The sequence below is a fragment of the Oxyura jamaicensis genome, chromosome 12, assembly GCF_011077185.1.
Source record: "Oxyura jamaicensis isolate SHBP4307 breed ruddy duck chromosome 12, BPBGC_Ojam_1.0, whole genome shotgun sequence".
Lineage (NCBI taxonomy): Eukaryota > Metazoa > Chordata > Aves > Anseriformes > Anatidae > Oxyura > Oxyura jamaicensis.
In genome coordinates, this window is record NC_048904.1 from 8,629,291 (window position 1) to 8,649,813 (window position 20,523).

The window sequence follows — 20,523 nt, forward strand, 5'->3', positions numbered from 1 at the left end:
ACAAAAAACAGAATTCAGGAAGAATGATGATCTGGTCAGGTCAGTGCTGTGAGTGCTGTTACCAGGGGATTATGCTGTGCCTTCTGGAAAGATGCAGAATTGGGCTGGACGAAGCACGCCTCTAGGCATGGCTCCCAGCTCAGCTTCCTGGTGAGATGGCCTTGATCTATGCTCTCTCTCTCATCATAATACTCTGCCAGGCTTGAAGGTTCAAATTTCCTGTGCAGAAATAGTTTTGCAGGAGATGTTTTGGCAGAAATTGTTCAACCATTTCCAATACTAAGACTAGAAAAAAAAACGCCTACATAAAATACAAATTACATTTGTAGCAATCTGCATGTTACTTGGATTTGAGGTTTATTGAGGGATGAATTTTTGTCTAGGACTGTCTTGCCCTGTCACCTTTAACCGTTCCAAGTTCCAGCCAAATCCTACATCTCTAGTGGTGAGTCAGGATGTGTTCAGTTGCGACAGCTGACTCTGGGACAGGCTGGGTGCAGAGGTGGGAGAAGTAAGTGTGGCAAGTAAGTGATGGAGCGGAGGGGGTCGAGGCTGGGTGCCAGAAGAGGTCTTCAGGCAGTAAGGCTTGGTAGGAGAGGACAGTGGGCTTGAGGCAGAGGCAGAGACGGGACCAGCAGGGGGGCTGGGATTTGCAGGAGATCACTAGGAGGCCACCTGGCACAGTGCTCACCCCTGCAGGCAGGACGGTGACCCAGAACCTCCGTGTCCCCTGGCTTCTGTCCCGTCACCAAGTAGCTGGGAAAGCCACTGGCATTAAATGCTTTATGCCTTATTTATCCCTGGCTTTATGTGCTATGTCATTGTCACTCACTACTGTTCTAGCTAACTGGCAGAGGTCTTGCAGCAGATATGTGGGCTTTAGCCCTGCGGGTAGGTCGCGGGGGATAGCAAAGTGAAGATACGTAAAAGGGTTTGGTATTTTCAGGATTGGCTTGCTGATGGAAAACAAACAAATCCAAACCACTAGACAGTCTCTTCCACGTACAATTGAACTCCTTCCTTAAGTAGCAGTTTGGGGTTGGGAAACAGAGCACTCAAATGTAATGTCACGATCTGTGCTGTCCATGCTGACCCTCTTGTGCGTGGTGTTTTCTCCCCCACTTCGGCCTTTTTCAATGCAGAGACAAAATGATTGGATTGCTAAATAGTTGGCTTCAATAGCTGGTTTCATCATCCTTGTCCAGCATACGGCCAAGGCTTTTTCACTTCAGGTTGTTCAAGACCTGCTCTGAAAACAGATATTTTCATTTCCCCCTGGTTGTACTTTGTGGTGTTTTCAGTGCAATGCCTGGACCGCGGCTATTTTCACAACATTGCTTCAAGGTAAGTTTGTATTGTCCCTTGTTCACGTGTGGTCAGTAGAGGGATGGGATGGACTTCTAAGAGCAAAAGTAGCTACTGACTTCTGGGAGCATTGTTTGAAGTATATGGGTTGAGGATAGCTTGCTTTGGGGGCAGGTTTTTTCTTTTCTGCTCCTCCTTGGAGTACTTTACTAAGGTTGTACCTCAGCTCGAGCCGAGCTCATCTGCAGCTGGGAGTTCCTGATGCTTTTGCAAATGAGATTGCAACAGGCTGGTTAGAAACGGGGTGCTGGCAGTTAGTGACTGCCTGTTTGGCTCAGACGACTTTCTGAGCATTGGGTGAGACATCAGAAAGGGACAGGAGCAGAATACATATTTCAAGAGTAGCATTCAGCCATGGTAACCACAAGACCTTTCTTTTTCCGAGCTCCTGCCTCTCTTATATTGCACCTTCCAGTTTCTATGTAAAATGCAGAGGAGGTGGGAGAGGCTACAGATAGCAGTCCCCATCACTCTTTGATCCTGACTTGCATCCCAATAGGGTTCAGGTTGTACTCTGCATGTTGTAAGGATGAAGTTGAGGAGGGAGGTATAAGGCATTTAATGCTTACTTGCAAAGGAAGCAATATTAAGGTTACTCAAGCAGCCTTAATCCTAGAATTCACTAATGTTAAAATGTCTAAAATGACAATTTAAATCATATTTTGTGTTTAAGTATTACAGAGGTCTGTTGATAGTGAGAACAAGATGAAAAAGAACCACTAGGCTATCTGCAACGTTTTGTTTATTACAGTTTTATTGATGAGGTATTAAATGGTTCAAAGAGAAACAATAGAATGATGAAATTACTAAGTTATGCTGTATGCACAGAATTTATCAGCATTTACTTATAGCCTCTTGTCATCTCTGTGTTAGAGTTTTTCAAACAATTTGTGCTGAAAGCACCATGCCACAGTAAAACATGAGGAAAATGACATCCAGAGAGGGTTTTGTCCCAAGAGAAGTCTGTGCCAGACCTAGGAAAGGATCTGAGATCCCCGAGTCCATTCTCTTAATGGTAAGAGCCTAACCTCTTAACTGTGCTGCAGCACTTCATACAGGCAATGTATGTAAATTATTCAGCCAGAAAAATCCGTGGCGTGATCTGTCAGGCATTTCCCAGGGCCTTAAGTCGCGGGTCGCTTGCAGTCCACGCAACATGTAAAGCCTGTATCGTACAACAGCTCTCAATAGCTACTTCTCAGAGATTTAATTGGTGGTAGGGTTATTTTTGCTTCTGCTATCAATCACTTCCAATAAAGCTTCACCATTCTTCTGCTCTTTCACTGAAGCCTTTTCAGTGAAAGCTGCAAGCTGCGCCACTGCTGCCTTACTGCTAATTTTTGGTCGGGAGCGTGCAAAGTGGTGGATTCAGCTTTCATTCCTTTTTCTTCACTTTGTTTTGCAGCAGTTTCCTCATTTTCTGTACTGCATCAGAACTTCAGGCTGTGGCACTGCCTGCAGTTTGTTACAGGAGCCCCTGGGTGCGTGTAATGCTGCAGGTCACCCCGGTGAAAACATAAGCCATATAGGCTGGGTGTTCCCTTTTGATTTTCGGTGGCATGGTTTTGACAGCTTAGCGAAGTAAAAGAATATTAATGTGTCGGGAAAATCTTGAACTCACGTGGTCCGAACAGTGAAAGGAGCCCATATTAGGGCCTTGCGGGAGAGGTGGGGTGGGCTGCGCAGCGTCAGGCCCGCCACGGGCTGGGCTGGAGGGAGGGCAGAGGCAGGACTGTGTGTGGGGTCTGCTTTCTGTCACGGTGGTGGGACTGCCACAGTGAGCTTCTGTGCTAAATTTACCCAACTAATAATTACTTAGAGACGGGATGGCTGAGCTAAAGGTGCAATAAATATTAAACGTACACTAAGTACAATAGGTTCTTGATAATAGGGAAATCTGTGGTAGCAGTATTTACAGGCTAACAGCATAGAGACTGGCAAAGATAGGAACAGGAATGTAGCTATTGACTGGGTGATAATGCCCGCAGAGCTTTTTGTCGGTTTGGTTTTGGGTGTTTTGGGTGTGGTTTTTTTTTTTTTTTTTTTTTTTTGAAGGCTTACCTAGTCAAAGGAGATGATGTTATCCTATGTGGCCTAGATGAAATCTGGGCTGAGGAGTACTGCAGGAATCCTCACAGCTATAGGTTATTTGTCATCTAGAAATCTGTGGTCTCTAAATGGTGCGGTATCTGTGCAGAATGAACCTTTAAAGTTCTTCTTCAAAGTGCCAGAGAGCACTGCTGGATCCTGGGATTTAAATGTTTCTTCCTTTGGCTTCTGACAGGTATTTGTTGCTTTTGATACCTTCTGCGAAGTATCTAAGCCAACTGGGTGGGTGTATCTACTAGAGAACAAAGCTCTTGCATGTATTGCAAAACAACGGGGGATTTGTGGCTCTGTTGTTCGTTTCATTTGATGCACACTCTTGGATTGAATTTGGTTTAGTTTATCTTCCATAAATAATTGCTAAATTCAAATACGAGCCTGTATGCTCTATAACGTTTAATCAGACTTGTAACATGGGTGAGCATGGATCTCTTTAACTATACCGAACCCATCGATAAGGCTGCTTGCTTTTTTATTTTTTGGTACCATTGTGGTGTAGGCAGAATTGGGGTCATGAAAAATATGCACTTACTTATTTGAGGAAACATACAGACTTCAGTCATGTTGCTGCAGCCAAGCCTAATTCCATCTTTCTCAAAAGGCAAGAGAATATTTCTTTCAGCTGCAGAGGCTGAAAACCCCTTTATTAGAACTTGTCTCAGTAAGCTTGTTGGAGAGTTATGAAAGGGCTCCACTTTCGTACTCTAAGCCCCAGGTTCTTGCGGTCTCTTCACCTAAAGCTCACAGGGGTAAATGAACCAAACAGGCACAGTATTTTATGTAGCAGTCCTTTGGGAAATGGGCAATAACATTTTCCGGTAGCACTCTCATGTTTTAGAAAGGAAGTGCAGCTGTCACATGGCATTCCCCAGGGACCCTGTGAGGGTCCTGGTGTGCAGCTTGCCAGTAATCCCAGCGTTCACAGAACTTGTCTTTGGGGTGTCTTGTTTTCTCAAGCTCTCTTCTGACCCCCCCTCACCCTGCTGTGTAATGACTGTGTGCACCCCTGAGGAGGTTTTCTGGCTGAAGTCCACCTTTTCCTTTCTTTTGTGGTAACTGTTTTTAGAAATATGTCCCTTAGAGCTGAACAGCAAATGGAATTTTGCATGAAAACTTTATCAAATATGAACATTTATATTCCCAGCATTTAGTTGGGGACTTCTAAAGCTCCTCCTGAGAAGAAGAGTAGCCATGCCCATCCCAGACCAGACAGTGCTTGCTTCCCACACTCAGCTGGGGTCTGAGAAACTCGGGGCTCTGTCCCTGCTTTGCTAACTCGTGCTTTAGTAGTAGAAACTGAGAGCAGCTTGGCACACTGTGGACAAGCCAAGAGCCCTGTCTGTAGCAGCTGCAAGGACTCAGGCAGTGAAGTGAGAGACCCCAATTTAATTCAGGCAGAGCAAGAATCTGAAAGTGGATGTCTGCACCTAGGCTTCATAGATAAATCACCTCTTGGTATCTGATTTCGTAAAGGCAGGGGCTCTTCCTGAACAGCAGTTCTGTCCAGGACCTAAGCAGGCTTATCTACCAATCTGATGTATATCTTCCATGGAGACTTTTAGTTTTGACTAAAATAGTTCTAATTTTGCAGCCAGAGATGCAGCTAGCGATGGGTAATTATGAATTCTGGCAATGTACCCCCCTCTCCACGTTCAAAGTCACAGCTTCTTGGTTTAGAATAGTCAGCCGCTAAGAAGAAGCTGAGACTTCAGGAGCTTGGAAGTTTAGTGCATTGTGGTTTGATAAATGCCTCCTGATTCTGCAGTGGTTGATACTACCATTTAGTATTAAGAAGTGTTTTGAATGTGATTGCATTGGACCTGGTTGAGCTCTTGCTGCACAGTTGTGTGATCAGAAACATGTATCGCTGTCTTGACATTCTTTGGCCAGATCCTCTTCTGTCACCCAAAACAGAGCAGAACCCAAGGAGCTTGCAGCGGGAGGGATGCTGGGTTGCTCTTCAGAGACGGTATTTTGATGGTTTTAAAGAGCCCTTGTAATTCCCATTAGTCACAAACGTGCCAGTGACCTTGGAAAAATAATCGCACCTCTTCATCTCATGACACATCAAATGGTGAAGACAAACCACGAGCTGGTTTCTAAAGGCATTCGGTGGTGCCACTGCTTGGAAGAGTGGTGTGTGGCTGAAAGTGAGTAAATACCCGAGCCTTTTGGAGGAGGATTAACATTTTGTCTTAGACAAAATCCTGCACAGTAGGCAGGTATGCTCCAGGTTTTCTGGAGTGTTGTCTGATGTCCAAAATCTGCAGATTTCTCATAGCCTTTCGGTCTGCATTTGGGGAATTGTCTTCCCAACTGATGGGAAGAGCATCACGGCCGAGTGCCTTCTCCCCATGCCACTGCCTGCTGTGAAGTGTTTGGTCAGAGACCAGCAGCCGCACTGCTCAGACAATCTGTTTTGCTGTTAACACGGCTTTAGTGCGGGTATGTTTCCCTGGTTCCCTGCTGCGTCATGTCTAGGAGAATGATACCGGATGGCACATTGCTTCTGTGGAATCATCGCCTTGAAAGTCATTAACGCTTTCAGCAGGCAGCTGCTTCCATGCTACTAATGCTGGCTGGAATCAGGCAGGTGACTTTAATCCAGGAGGATCTTCCAAGGCCCTTTTCTCCATCGCCCCAGCTTTTCCCCACCCCTCCCTGAAGGCAAAACTTGTCTCTTCCAGGCATCCTGGCTTATGGAAATGAGCCAGCATTGCAGTGCACCCCGAGCAGCTACTGTTGCAGGGAGGGGGGCGGGGGGAAGGGCAGCAGTGTACAAGAAGGAAAGGGATATGCCTTGCAGCTTGGAAAGGTGGAAAGGATTGAAGTTCCTGCAGTGATTTTTGTTCAGCAGTGCTTTTGCTAAATCTCAAATTTTCTGAGCCCCATGCAGTGCGATGGCGCTTTATCGGAGGCATCAAAACCTTAAGTTTCCAAATACTGTTGGGGTCCTCCTCCTCTGCCTCCTGCATGTGTAGTGACCTCTGCTTCTTGCATGTATAGTCATGAGGCAGCCAGCACTACCCAGGAGAGGAGAGGAAATCTATTCAGAAATGCAAAGGAAATGCTCTCGGTTTGGGGAGAAAAAAGGGGGGGTGGGGAGGGGGAACACTCCATTTAAGCTGTTCTTTTTTACCTTTGTGCTGTCTGACTGCTTTCCTGTCATCTGGGTACAGGGGATATGGAGCAGTTTTCCTCTAGCCTCTGAAAAAGAAGCGGATTGTGGATTTTTAGGGCTGGAGACCTCTTCTCCTGCCTCCCACACATCCTGGTGTAGGGCTAAAAGTTGGCTAAAACTATAAATAAAATGGGCAGCCAAACCACCAAACCAAAAACCCTGCTGCCTGGAGCTCAGGGGAAATAAAGACGGTGTGCCCGGGGAGGGTGGGAGCAGGGACTCACCGGGGGCCTGCAGGCGTGTGGGCTGCCGAAGGCGCACCCCGAGGGTTGCTGCTGGACCGGGCAGTGTGGGGGCTGCAGGGCTGGTGAACCGCTGGGTGGGCTTGGGGGCAGAAGGGCCACATCCAGCTGTGGCTTGCGGGGGGTTCTGCTAGGAAAACTCAATTTGAGGGAATTGGGTGCACCCGCAGTAAGCTTGCAGACAACACCAAGCTGGGGGAAGTGTTGATCTGCCAGAGGGTAGGAAGGCCCTGCAGAGGGACCTGGACAGGATGGGTCGATGGGCAGAGGCCAAGGGGTGAGGTTCAACATGGCCAAGTGCTGGGTCCTGCACTTTGGCCTCAACAGCCTCATACTGTGCTTGGGGCAGAGTGGCTGGAGAGCTGTGCAGAGGAAAAGGATCCAAAGGATCCCTGTTGGTCAGCGCTCACCTGAACACGAGCCAGCAGCGTGCCCAGGTGGCCAAGAAGGCCAACGGCATCCTGGCTTGTGTCAGGAATAGTGCAGCCAGCAGGGCCAGGGAGGTGATCGTCCCCCTGTGCTCTGCTCTGGTGAGGCCACGCCTGGAGCGTGTCCAGCAAAGGGCTACGAAGCTGGTGAAGGGCCTGGGACACAAGTCCTGTGGGGAGCGGCTGAGGGCACTGGGAGTGTTTAGTCTGGAGGAGGCTCAGGGGAGGCCTCATTGCTCTCTACAGCTCCCTGAAAGGAAGGTGTGGGGAGCTGGGGGTCAGCCTCTTTTCACAAGTAAGTAGTGATAGGACTAGAGGGAATGGCCTCAGGATGTGCCAGGGGAGGTTCAGGTTGGAGATGAGGAGACATTTCTTCTGAGAAAGAGTGGTCAGGTGTTGGGACGGGTTGCCCAGGGAGGTGGTGGCGTCACCGTCCCTGGGGGTGTTTAAGGAAAGGTTGGACGTGGTGCTTGGGGACATGGTTTAGTGGGTGACACTGGTGGTAGGGGGACGGTTGGACCAGATGATTCTGGAGGTCTTTTCCAACTTGAATGATTCTGCAAAGGGGGCGAGGGGCAGCTCACATGGAGTTCTTGAAGGTTTCTGGAGAAGACATCTTCTGGGGCAGGACTGTTAGGTGTGTATCAGCTGGTCCCCACCCCCATTGTGCTCCAAGAAGCACAGGTTCCCCAGCGGCCCGTGTGCCGCAGCATCAGCTGCTCCAGGTGCTGGGGGGCTCAGGGGGAGCTGGGGGGCCGTGCTCGTGCGCCACGCTGGCAGAGTGGAGCAGTGACCCTGGATGGCTACGCTAGCACACTGAGCAAAATGAATCAAGGAACTGCAACACAAATAGCAGTTTTACTGCACCGGTACTTGCTTATGTTGACTCCATCTGTTGAATTCCCCCTTCCCCCAGTTTATTTCCTTCCTATTTAATAGTTCGCTTGGCTTTAGAATATATGTTCAGACAAAATAAGCATAAGAAGTCTTTGGAGAGGAATTTACTTTACTCTTTCTCTTAATGGCTTCCTTTGCATTTCTAGCCCCTTCTGAATACTGCCAGTTTTGTTTCCAGTCAGTCACACCACTCTGTCATATCTTTGCTCTACACAATAAGCAGTTCCAGGGATCTTCTTGCCTGATGCACATTTAAACCATCAGCCTCTGAGCTACCCACTGAGTTATGACTTAGAAACAGATATAGATCTTTGCTTGAAAATGCCAACAGCATAGCTTGCACAAATGTGAGCGTGAAAACATATGCAGCAGCAATTTGAAGCAGTAGAGAAGTCTTACTGATGTCCTTGCTGAAGGTTTTAGAGCTGTATTTTTTGAAGACAAGTCAAGTCCCCGCAGGGGATGGCTTTCAGGAGTAAGCATTTGGCATCACTCAGGCTGGAGCCATTCCCGTTGGGTTCCCAAGAACTGGATGAAGTCTCAGTCTCTCATCCGTGAGGGGTGTGAGGTGGTTACTGCCAGTGCTACTGATGTCTGGGGCATAGCAGGTGTCCCCTTGGGGTAGCGCTTGAAAGAAGTAGATGAACCCTGTGGAATGGGAGAAGGAAGATTTAAGAGCTCCTCATTTATTTCTGGGTTCTTGTGTTGATGTGGGGTGGTTTAGAAATGCTTAAGACAGGAGGTGCGACAGAAGAGAGAGACACCGCTTGGCCTGACAGGTGATGTGACAAAGCACAGGTGTGGGTGTAGAGAAAGGAAATGTAAAAGAAGAGGAAGAGCAGCAATGTATGAAAGACCTGGCCTGGGATGGCGCATTGCCAAGCTTTACCTGGGTCACAGCTCAAAATTCACGTGAAGGCGAGGGGAAGTTGGCCCAAAGGGCATTCAGGTGTGCAGGCCGCAGTATGGGAGGGCAGGAGGTTCGTTGTGATTTCTCTGCCAAACAGTGGGGCTGGAGAAGAGATCCCTGCAGCTGAGAGCGGGGAAGTCATGAAGGTGGGAAGTGGGAAGGGGCTGGGTGCACTGCAAGGTGAAAAGTCAGACACATGGAAAGTGTCCACAGCATGAACCCAGCACACGCCTCAGAGAGCCTCTGTGTGTGGGGAGAGGATGCCAGGTCCTTCCTGGGAGCTCCTGGGAGTTAATCCCCGTGACTGTAGTCACACGTGTAAGAAATGGGGAAAGGCTGAGGGGCAGCACGAGCTCCTCTTGGAGCTACTGTTCTCCATGCTTAATGAGATTAAACATGTTGCTAATTCCTGCTTCTGTCTTGTTCAGTATTATCATTTCTGTGTTAATTTTGATACCGTTTATTAGCAGGAAGACTAAGAAAGGAAACATCAGACCTCGATCTTCTCCGAACTTTTGTTGTTGTTGCTTGGACTGCGCCTTCTGCCATGTCCTGCATGGTTGTGCAAGGTGCCAGTATGTTTTTGGAAGTATTGCTGTATTACAGTCACTGCTCAGGAGGAAGACAAAGCTAAGGAAGTAAAACTGGCGCTTGAAAGGGAAGTGGGCGAGCTTTGTGATGGCCACTGTGCTTGTGGCAGCCTGTCTCGGGCTCAGGCAGGCCCTTCTCCGTGGTAGGGCAGCAAAACTGCTGGCCACAGTGCATGTCTCAGAGAGGTATTAGACATCTAGAAGTCTTTATAGTCTTGAATTTGTTTTAATGTTCTGTGAGTAAAGTCAAAGCAGAGGGAAATTTCCAAGGCCTTATGATCACCTGCATTTCTGAGGAGATGCCATGGCATTCTGTATAGCTGGAGTTTTCTTAAACAGCGAAGTTTCATGCACGCACAGGCTCTATTACTCATGACCAGCCAAGGACTGAGATATATGAATTACCAAGGCCAAGCCACCTGAATCCTTGTTATCAGAATTGACACACTCATAGCTGGCAGGTAGGCAGTGAAGCTTTTGTTGAGGGCTTTTTTATTTTTATTTTTTTAGTTCTTTTTCCCTCCAGAGGCAACCTTATACCAGGCACTAGAGCGGAACTATAAAGTGAAAAGTGCCATCATTTTCAGGAGGGATTTTAATTTCCTTTTCTTTAACTCAGAAATTTAGGAAGAGTAAAAGTGATGGTAGAGCTACACATCTCATTTTAATCACAATCCCCAAATGTGGTAGGTACTCATGCAATAAGAGGCTCTGGAAAATGTGGCACTGTGCTGGTGAGCTGGGTGTGCTCTAGGCAGAGCGATGCCGTCACGTCAAGCTGAGCATCCCGTGTTCGGGGCCGCAGCCGGCGCGCGCCCTGCTCAGCGTGTGGGGGCTAGAACCCTGCGCCAGGGATGGAGACAGTGGCTCTCTGTGTGGTGAAGAGCTACTCAGCACAGAGCAAAGCCATGACAAGGTCCCTGCAGTCCAGAGACCAGACATTGAAGAAGAGCATGAACATGAACGCCGTGGTTTGCCTCTCCGTCCTCTGATTCTGCCTGTCACTTGAGGAAGGGGTGTGAAGGGAAGGGTGGAAAGACCACCAGAGCGTTTCCCAACGTTGTTCTTTCTCAGATGGTCCTAACATGCGTGTTAAAGAATCAATAGAAAGAGCATTTCATAGTGTGCCTGCCTTTCAGAAGGGGCTTTAGGCAGATGCTGAATATTGACTTGAAGTGTTGAAGAATGCAGTCTTCAGGTGTTCGTTCGTAGAAGTTGTCAAGAGGAGAAGGTACAGAGAGGAGCTGATCTCCAGGCCTTGTACGAGCAAGCATTTTAGGGTGTTCTTGTCTGGTAACAGCATATTAGTAGCAATTGGTGATTTATTTTTCTTAAAAAATACAGCTGTGGTATTTTGAATAATGTAGAAGCCCCATGTAGCTGGTTTGTAGCCTGTCACAGCTGAGAGTAACCAGAATCTTAAGGTGCCAGTAAGAATTATGTTTCCATCCACACTGCAGAGCAAGTGCAATATTAAAATGCAAAGTAGTCCTATGGTTGTAGGAAAACACATAGCATGCTTTTTATTTAAATCTATATGCCCTACAGTATGAATGTACAGCTGCATGCTTTGGGCTCTGCAGTTCAGATAGGTGAATTTGATATCAGATTATTTGTCAGAGCAGTGGCTTTTCTTCATGGGCATTTTTGGCTTGTTTTCTTAATGAAGGAATGTTGTCAAGTGGTACTTAGGCAATTTTATGTGCCCGCCTTTTATGCTAACCTCACGGGTGCACGAAGATACCTTTGAAATGTATCCTGGCCCACTGCTTTGCCATTTCAGTTGTGTTTGCCACATCCCCACAAATGTTTATGAACAAAGGCAGTTGACCTTTGCAGAGTGCATGGCTGGGTGCGTATGTAATTAGAGAATTCAGAGTGGTATGTCTCATGTATTTACCTCAGGTTGTTGAGCCTGGTTGTGATTTGAATACCGCTGCAATAAATAAAATTCAAAACCACACCGAAGTTGTTTTCTGAGAGACCTAGTTGATTCGCTGCAGGAGAGAGGCTTGGAGCAAACTAATATTTATACAGCCTGTGCTCTCTGGGGACGGAGGAGCAGGAGTGCTGCGAGAGCTGAATTCTGCCTGTTTGCTGCATGTCCAGTGTGCAAGCTCTTCCAAAAGAGCAAACCTCTCTGTTACCTTGTGCTTTTTATTTTTGTACATCCTACCCTTCCTTCCTAATTTCCTCTTAAAATGCATGCTGAAGAAACTTGCAGCATTGCGTGTCAGCAGGAGGCCGGCTTCGGAGCGTGACTCTGGCAGTGCACGCAAGCCGCCCTCTGTCCCCTCCGTTCTCGCTCGTGCTGGCAAGACACCGAAGAGCTGTTGCAAAGGATATGCAGAGTAGAGCCTGGAGGGCTGGAGAGGAGGTGGGCAGAGAAGGGACCTGCAGCACCGGCACTAAACCCCTGGTACTCACTAGGCTGAGTGGAAAGGATGAGATGCCACGGTCACGCGTGGTCCGAAATGGCCCTGCCTGGCCCTGCTCTGCCCTGAGCCAGGGAAAGCCACCCCTGCGCCTGGCTGTCTCCCCACGCACCGAAGGGGTGCCACTTCATGGCAGCTGCGCAGCCCTTGGACAGCTCTGCTGGAAGCAGGGTGACAGTTTCAGTGAAGCCTCCAAGCAGATTTAATTTCCCATAGCCTAAACTGGATTTGAAATAAAAGCAGAAAGGTTCGGCGATGACCCGCTACCTTTGCCTTCCCTCGTTTTATTCCTTGTTTACAGATTGATGCTTCAGCACCAAATAATTCTAGCAGAAATGTGTTAGGCATTTTTTGTTATTTTAAGAAAAGAAATCATTGCTTTCTTTGAGATTTGCATTTGTGCATTTCCCTGCTTGCTGGGCTGCCATTGCAAACAGACACGAGCTCCTTGCTGCAGCCTGACTGACTGGCAGTGCTGATGCGTAGAGAAGAAAAACTAGATAATTTCAATTCCTTCTGCATTCTAACACAAAGGATGGTTTTATCCCTTACAGAGAGATCTGAAAACAGGTAAGGATTACCATTGAATTAGTAGATGTAATGCAAAAAATCAGGACGTAATAAAAGACAAAACGTCTAAAGCCATAGTGATAGCTCTTTTTTTTTTTTTCATAGCATAGGGGTGGGAAGATATGAAAGAAACATTATCCAAGCCTCCTTTTGCCATCAACCCCTCTTGAATAAAGAATGACTGGAAGAGCTGCTCTGCAGCAAATGGTGTAGCTTCTGTGCATCAGCGTGAATTTAAATTCCAGGGCTTATTTGTAGGATTCAGCATTTTTTATAACAGCTACATGCAAAGAGGAAAGAAAGTAAAAGAATTTAGACATTTACCCACTTATGCCTGAGCAGAAACTTTCTTTACCCAGCTAGAAAAATACAGCTTTATTTAAATACATACATATCCCAATTCCCTCTTGAGGACCCCAAGGGCTGAAAGTTTCTTCTCATCCCATTCTTATTAATAATGGTAATCTTTTATGTGAGAAAAGCAGAGAGTGGAGATTATAAAGCAGATTGTCTTTTGAAGGAGTTCAGATTCTGGAATTGTTGCAAGTGAGTAAAAGATGCTGCTTAAACACTGAATGTGTGGTGCATGTGTGGTTTGTTTAATTCAAGCACCACAACTGTTTGGAACCAGGAGAAATTGCTGAAATTTAAAATAAATAAAAAGATATATGTAAGGGTCTTAGTCCCCTGTGTAGGGAACAGAGAGCGGGTGTAATAGGAACATTTCTGTCTAATCTGCTAGTGCATATTTAAGAGAAAGTCACAAAGAAGTCGTTGCTTCCTGTCCTCAGCCTGTTTCATGCAGGTGCCCATGGATATCTTCTCTCTCTGCTGGTACAGTTGCAGCATCCAGAAAATAACTTGCTGCTCTCAGGAGTCCTTAGAAGGCTGTTTCCTGTATGGATCAGGCTATTAAGGTACGAGGGTTCCTGCTATCCTTCCTTGCTCCCACAACACCGAATCAATGGAAAAGCAATTAGGAAGTATTGTGCCACTTTTCAGCCTCTCCTTTTTTTTTTTTTCTTTCCTCCCCCTGTCAAGAAATTCCGCACAGGGAAAAATAGGGCTGGCCTTCCAAGCTGTGGTTCAGAAGTGATTTTGTTTTGTAGGTGCAACCTCACGGGTTGAGGAATCCCCACTGACAGGTCCTGGCTTGGCAGGGCATCCCGGAATGCCCACCAGTCCCCGCTGGTCCCCGCAGACAGGCGGAGCACAGCACGGGGCCCTTCCCTTCTCTTGCTGGCTTTTCCTGGACAGGCTCCCTCTGGAGCTCTTGTTCTCCCTTGCCTTCCATCAGCCCGTGGTTTTGGTGATCTCCCAGTGAAGAAATTTTTAATATTTGCTTCATCTGCTTCTTTCAGACAGCGGGTCAGTAATGCTGAGCTCCAGCAGAAACAGTTTTCTGCTGTGCAGCTCATGCTCCAAGCTGTGCTGTCTGTCCGTGGATGTGGGCATCCCCGCTCTGTTATGCAGAAGCTGCTGTGCACTGGATGAAAAATCTGGGAGATGGGGCATGTCTGGGGGGGTTGCCTTGATTTGGAATTAGGTTGGTTCATCATCCTGCCCACAGCCCGTCGTAACAAGCTGTGACTCAGCTGAACTGCTTGGGAACTTAGGGGGACGACTGGAGGCTCCTTGAGCTGGTATTGCTCGGTAAAGCTGCTCTCTGCTCCAACCATGGCATGGACCAGCAGGGCTGGAAAACTTTCTGGAACTCTGGGTTTGTTGATGATTACCTCTGCACTATTGTAGCTTAGCAGAGGACCTGGTCACAGCCTTATCAAAGCTGTCACAGCCCTAGGAGCACAGAGTGGTCTCGGTGTGGTCTCAGGAAGATGGCAGTGGGTATATTTACAATTTTGCTAGCATAGGGCTAGAATTCCAGACTTTATAAATCATCATCTAAATGTAGTAGAAATTGGTGCCTTTAACCCTGCTTGGCTTTGAGTTTAGAGATCGTCTGCAACTCTGAGACTTCAGAAAAGGTATAGCTTATGGTTTCCAATTTTAGATGTAAGATTTAGTTTATTTTTAAGGCTCAGAAGGAGAAATTCAAAGGTTAGTGGTTGATTGATATATCAGATGTTGCTTGGTTTGTATCACTTTTCTTAGTATCTGCTCTTCATTTTTGCATTTCCCTTACTCTGCTTCTCCCGGTGTCATCTTGACATGAGTACATTTGAGCTTGGCACTGTGGAGCATAGGAAGCTTGCTTGTAGAGCTGGAGAAAAGAAGCTGCAGTGTGCTTATGTATCAAAATGCTTTGTAAAAGCTCTTCAAAGAGTGAGAATTGAGTGAAATAATTTTCATAAGCACTCAGTACAGACATGAAAACATCTCTGCACACTGTGCAAGCACAGGTACAAAGCTTATAGTGCAGTTAACATTAGTAAAGGTAATGGTTATGTCTAATTAACAGTATGGGAAAAGTGAGAAGATTTTTGCAGTGTTCTGCTCAGAAGTGACACTAATCCAGTAATATCTAAGCAGTAAGCCCCGTAATGCTTTTCTGAATAGCCTGGTTAATCCCGAGGGTGTTTGGGCTTTATTGTTGCACATGTAATTTAATGAACTTTTGAAGAGACCTCTAGGCAACAGCCCAAACTCAGAAGGGCAGAGAGGAAAATGCTGATAGACAGTCCTACTGAACTGGAACACAGTGGTTGTGAAGGAAAAGCTGCTGAATGGGCTGCTGGCTGAAAGAAGTAAAGCAAGTGCTCTTGGACTTGCTAATGGGCTCTTTGTCCAAATTGGAGCCACCTCTTTTTTTTAGGAAGTTACTTGTGTTGGAAAGGAGGCCATCGCCAGGCTGGGGGAGGAAGGAAGAGGCAGATGGTGAGTGATCTCCAAGGGGTGTGCTCCGGGTGCACAACACAGCTGTGGAAGAAGTAGGCTGGCTGTGAGGACACTGAACTCAGCGAGAGCTCCTTGCGGCGCTGAAAATCGGGCATTGTGCTGGGGCCACCGCGCCTTCAGAGCGGAGCTGAGGGGACCCCATGGCAGTCCTGGTGCTGAGGTTTCCTGCCCACCCTGCTCAGGCAGCTCGGTGCCTCCCGCAGCCACTTTGTACTTCCCAAAAGCACAAAAACGGATGCCCAGCAGAGCAGCTCTTATCCTGTTCCCAGCCTGGAAGAGAGGAGAAGCCTCTAGCGTTCTGTCCGGTGGGCTCCCAGCGCTTCCCCAGCATCTTGTGAGGGGTCGCTGGCCTTCCCTGCTGTGCTGCTGCGTCTGCTTTGCAGAAGCAGCTAAGGAGTATAAGCTTTTTTTTCCCCAGTGATGCAAATTGCCTCAGTTGGAGTCAATACAGAAACTACAGTTTGTGACTTCCTTCCTCTGACCTTTAAATCATGCTTTTCCCTATATTCAGAGAGATGCCTGTGACACCATTTGAGCCTTGGGAAACGTGGCAATCGGATGGAGAAGCAATCTCATTTTCCTGGGCTGATTCACAGGTCCCTCATGACAGGTTACGTGTTAATACTTGTTTTCAGCAATTATCATGAGGTTGTGTTTTGACTGGGACCTGATAGCAAGCATGAGTGAGAAGAGCTCCAGGCTAAAGCCTAATAGTGCAGAAGTGGCTGGTTTTGTTTGCCTGTTTGAAAACAGTTCCTGCACAGTTGTAGTCCTTTTCTAAGGTGAACAGATCAGAGGTGATTACTCTTCCCTTGTTTTTTATGTCTATTTCAATGCTTTTGATGATGCTTTATATGGCATCATTTTTGTTGCTGCTCCATCATTACGATTATGTATGAAGTACCGAACTCAGATCACAGCCGTATTGTGTAGGATCCACATAAATGTGCGGTAAAGAGCTTCTCACCAAGTGTTATGGGTGTCTAGAGAGACGAGACTGAGAATGGGCAGAGAAGAAAAGGCATGATTCAGGGATGTGCTGCCACTGCACAAAAGCTCGGCTGCAGAGGCTGATGCAGCACAGTTCTTCAAATGGGAAGGGACACGTTCCTTGTGTATGAGGTTCCAGGCTCAGGAAAGATGAGCACTTCTCTCTCTCTTCTAGAGATTAGCACCTTTAAAATAAACTGGCCTTACATGTGACAGAGAGAGATCACTCACCTACATAGTCACAGGTCTCGTTCTGACCCTGAAGTGATGAGCAATTTGCGTAGTACTTAAGAAGTACATTCAGTCAGCATGAAAGTTCTTGTTTTGAATCTCACTGAACTTTAAGGATTTGCATCACACCTAGAAGACCTCTCTCCTAGCACCTGGGGAGCAGGTGGGAGGGTAATTGCCTTTACCAGAGAGAACTGAGAGAGAGGACCAGAGATGCTTTTCTGTGGAAGATCTCATGCAGCCTCTCACTGCTATTACCTACTAAGGCTTTAACCCTTAGGCATGCATGGGTGTGCTTAATTGTCCTTGGTCCACTTTCAGGAGATGTCCTGAAAGGCATCCTTAAGGCAAAACCTGGGAGGCAACTGAGGGCAACTGAGCATAAGAAAACTGGTCATAAAGAGAAAATCACTTTTGCTCCAGACAGGAATTAATCCTGAACTGAAGACAGGATTGCTTTCCTTAGCTTAGGGCAATTTTTTCTTGGTCTGAGTGGTTGTGTCCTGAGACTGCATCTTCTCCCAGCACATTTTTTTTCCCTCCAAAAGGGAGATGGGGTTTTCACAGGATACTTAGTTTCATGTTCTTGAGGACCTTGTAGTCTATAAACCAAAGGTATGGGAAGGAGGCTCTGCCTCCTTCCTGAACTTTCCTTTCTTTTTTACAGTTATGGTACACTCATTTTTTCCTACTTGCTGAGCAAGTCCCTGTTTCATCCACAAACTGGGAGGCTCCAGCTCTACTCTGCTCCATCTCCACCTGGCTGCACAAGGTTTCTGCTTTCCTTGCAGGAGTTCCCTTTACACAACACCTTTTTCTCCACCTGACTGCAGTGCAAGTACTGCAAACAAGTGGCAAAAACCTGCAGTTCTGCGTCCAGAGACAGATGAGATGGGTCTGTATCCATCTCAGCTTCAAAATCTTTCCTCGCTGCCACTCAAGGTCCTTCCAGCTTCAAGGGACCAGTTGTTGCTTCTGTATTCTTCAGTCTAGGAAGTGGGGCAGTTCAGAGCTGGTCATAGTCCTGTGGTGGATTGGCATCCTTTGGCTGGAGAACACGCCCAGAGTAGCACTTGTTGTCAACTCGAAGGCTAGTTGCATGTAGGTACCAAATTAAAGCCAAATGATGCAAAGTGATGACATTGCTTTCTCCTATTTCTTTACAGCTCCTGTATGACAACCCAAAAGCTCGTCAGGAAGTAGAATATCACTGGAGGGCCTCAGGGTGTCCGCATATTGTCCACATCCTGGATGTTTATGAGAATATACATCATGGAAAGAGATGCCTCCTCATTGTCATGGAATGGTATGGACCAGCAGTAGCCCCCCACCAAGCATTGCTCTTTGAGGGGGTGGAGGGAGTAGGGAGAATATGTTGGCTTACATAAGAATGAAGAGAGCTTCCTCAGCAGCACAAGTTTAGTTTGCACAGCAAACCTTTCGTTGTCTTTGTAGAACTGGTAGGTAAATGTATAGCTGCTCCAGTCAACTTGTATAATGGAAGAACGAGGAACCTTAAGCATAATATAAATTTTCCTTGTACTCCTTTGCAAATATCCTGAGGAAAGCTGAGTAATTAATACAATCTTGAAAGATACGTCTCTACAAATATGATGCACTTTGTATATGACTGGACTTCACATGCAGCTGCTATGATCTAACAGGATTGTTTTTGCTACTGTTTTGACTAAAACTTTTCCTACTCTCTCCATGATCTGTTACCACAACTAGAGTCTTCACTGGAGATGAATGGTCATTTTAGGTATCTTTGCTTCCTCCTTTCTTTTTTCTCATCTTGAACCCTTACACAAAACAAGGTTACTGTCAGCCTCCCTGTGCCAGTGTATCTGACTTCCCGACTGTGTGTGTCATGTTCCTTATGTCAGTGTGCATTAAATTGAAAGCATCAAAACTCCTTGGTTTTGTTTTGTTTTCTACTTATTCCATATCACAATGGTATTGCACATTCAAACAAGTGTGATGTTTAGGAAGCATTGGCATAGGAGGCGGTCTGTAATCTTTTCTAATCCATTCCTGCCATGGTTCACAGATGCACAGTCAGGTGTTAATTTGGTCTTTCTTGCTCACGTAAGTTGTTTTCTTGTTTTTGTGTGTGTGTTCTTTGTTTCAGCATGGAGGGAGGAGAGCTGTTTAGCAGGATCCAGGAGAGAGGAGATCAAGCTTTCACCGAGAGAGGTGAAAAATCACAAGTTTAAAATTAAAGTTTGACAGATCGCTTCTCCTTTTCTTTGTCCCCTTGCTTAGCTCTCTCTTACAGGAATTTTTCTTTGGTTTTATTTTTTGTAGGTTTGTTTATGCTTTTTAACTCTGTATCCAACTCTGTAGCAAACAATTACTTTTAAAGGTTCCTGTAAATGAGGAGTTAGCTGACTGTACCAAGTTTAGGCATGATGTAGAAGGTTAGAGGAAAATTCCTTGTACAAATCTGCTCAGCTTCTTCATTTATGAACCACCACAGCCTCTATTACTCTTGTCCCTGGTCTCTTGCCAGACCACAACATCAGCTCAGCTTCTACTGTGATTTTTCTTCTGGCTGTCCCTCAAATAACGTCCCTGTGCACAGCTATACTGTGAGGGGATGAATATAATGAGCAAATCACGTTTGATGAAACATTTCTTACTCAAGGGTTTTAAAGTACTACTTGAAAGGAAGTGTTATTAGCCACATGGTAAACAAGCCTGCTCATCTATAACAGGGACTATGTGCATGCTTAAAGACCTGCTATGAGTCAGTGACAGAGCTTGTAATAGAGTAGTCTTGCCATTTTTATTGTCATCGCTATTTATTATTTGCAGAGTACCACAGGTGTGCTTGACTGTCATTCTCCTTGCCCATTCACAACAGAGGAGGTTATTTCTGCTCAAGAGGGAAAACATTAGTGTATGTAACTAGCATCCTGACAAAATGATTTGAAGAGGAAAAATTTATCCCTGAGCTTGTAAATTACTGTGTTTTCTAAGTCTGGCATCGAGGCTGGACTTTTCTTAATCCTGTGTTTCCTAGCCTCAGATGAATCCTTTAAGTGGTATGAGAGTCATGTAGGAGAATGAACATTTTCAGGTGCTTTATTTGTTTCTCCCTAAAACAAAAGATTCCAGAGAGGAAACTGTTTCAATTGTCCCTAGTGATTCTGCTATGCTAAAAACATGATTTTTCTACATTAAATACCATTGTATAACATTCTTTGTACTTACTCAGAAACCATTTGGGAGTGTTAAAATAGAAATACTTTTATTCATTCCTGAGATAAACGAGCCCTGTTCCTCGTGATTCTTCATCTCTGCTGGCCCTTCATATATCTGCCACAACTCTCCATTAGGAGCCACGGTTCTTGGCCTGGGCCAGGAAGGAGGAGGTTGTGCAAGGCTTTCTGTGAAGGAGATGAGTGTTTCTGCTTTTCTGATTGTTCTTGCCTAAGATTGCATAATTTCAATCTCAATTCCAGGTTACAGTACAACAATTTCTCTCTTCTACTGCAGCTGAGGTTTTCACCTATGCAGAAAAGAGCAGCAGGTTAAAGTTGCTATTTGTTTCCCCGTTAGTGACGAAGTAATACAGTGCTCACTTGCTACAATGGGAATGTAACCTCCTCCCTGCTCTGAAACCTCTCCCTGTCTACCTGCATTCGTCCAGATCTTGAGTACTGCTCTTGCAAGGCAGCTCACCACCACCAAGAATTTACCACTGGGGTATATGTTAC

The 20,523-nt window shown here is 46.3% G+C and overlaps 1 protein-coding gene and 1 long non-coding RNA gene across 3 annotated transcripts in view; one reads left to right on the forward strand and one right to left on the reverse strand.

The window, feature by feature from the left end:
* MAPKAPK3 (MAPK activated protein kinase 3) overlaps nt 1-20,523 on the forward strand; it is a 108,129-nt gene that overhangs the window by 74,462 nt on the left and 13,144 nt on the right. For both annotated transcript variants that reach the window (XM_035338047.1, XM_035338046.1), the window contains exons 3-4: nt 17,968-18,107; nt 18,933-18,997. In XM_035338047.1, the coding sequence (XP_035193938.1) occupies nt 17,968-18,107; nt 18,933-18,997 (205 nt within the window). The remainder of the gene's footprint in view (nt 1-17,967; nt 18,108-18,932; nt 18,998-20,523) is intronic.
* On the reverse strand, nt 12,823-13,194 carry LOC118173485. The gene is made up of 2 exons (XR_004754226.1): nt 13,116-13,194; nt 12,823-13,004 (listed from the first exon to the last, which is right to left on the reverse strand). It is a non-coding gene; the product is annotated as an uncharacterized LOC118173485 (long non-coding RNA).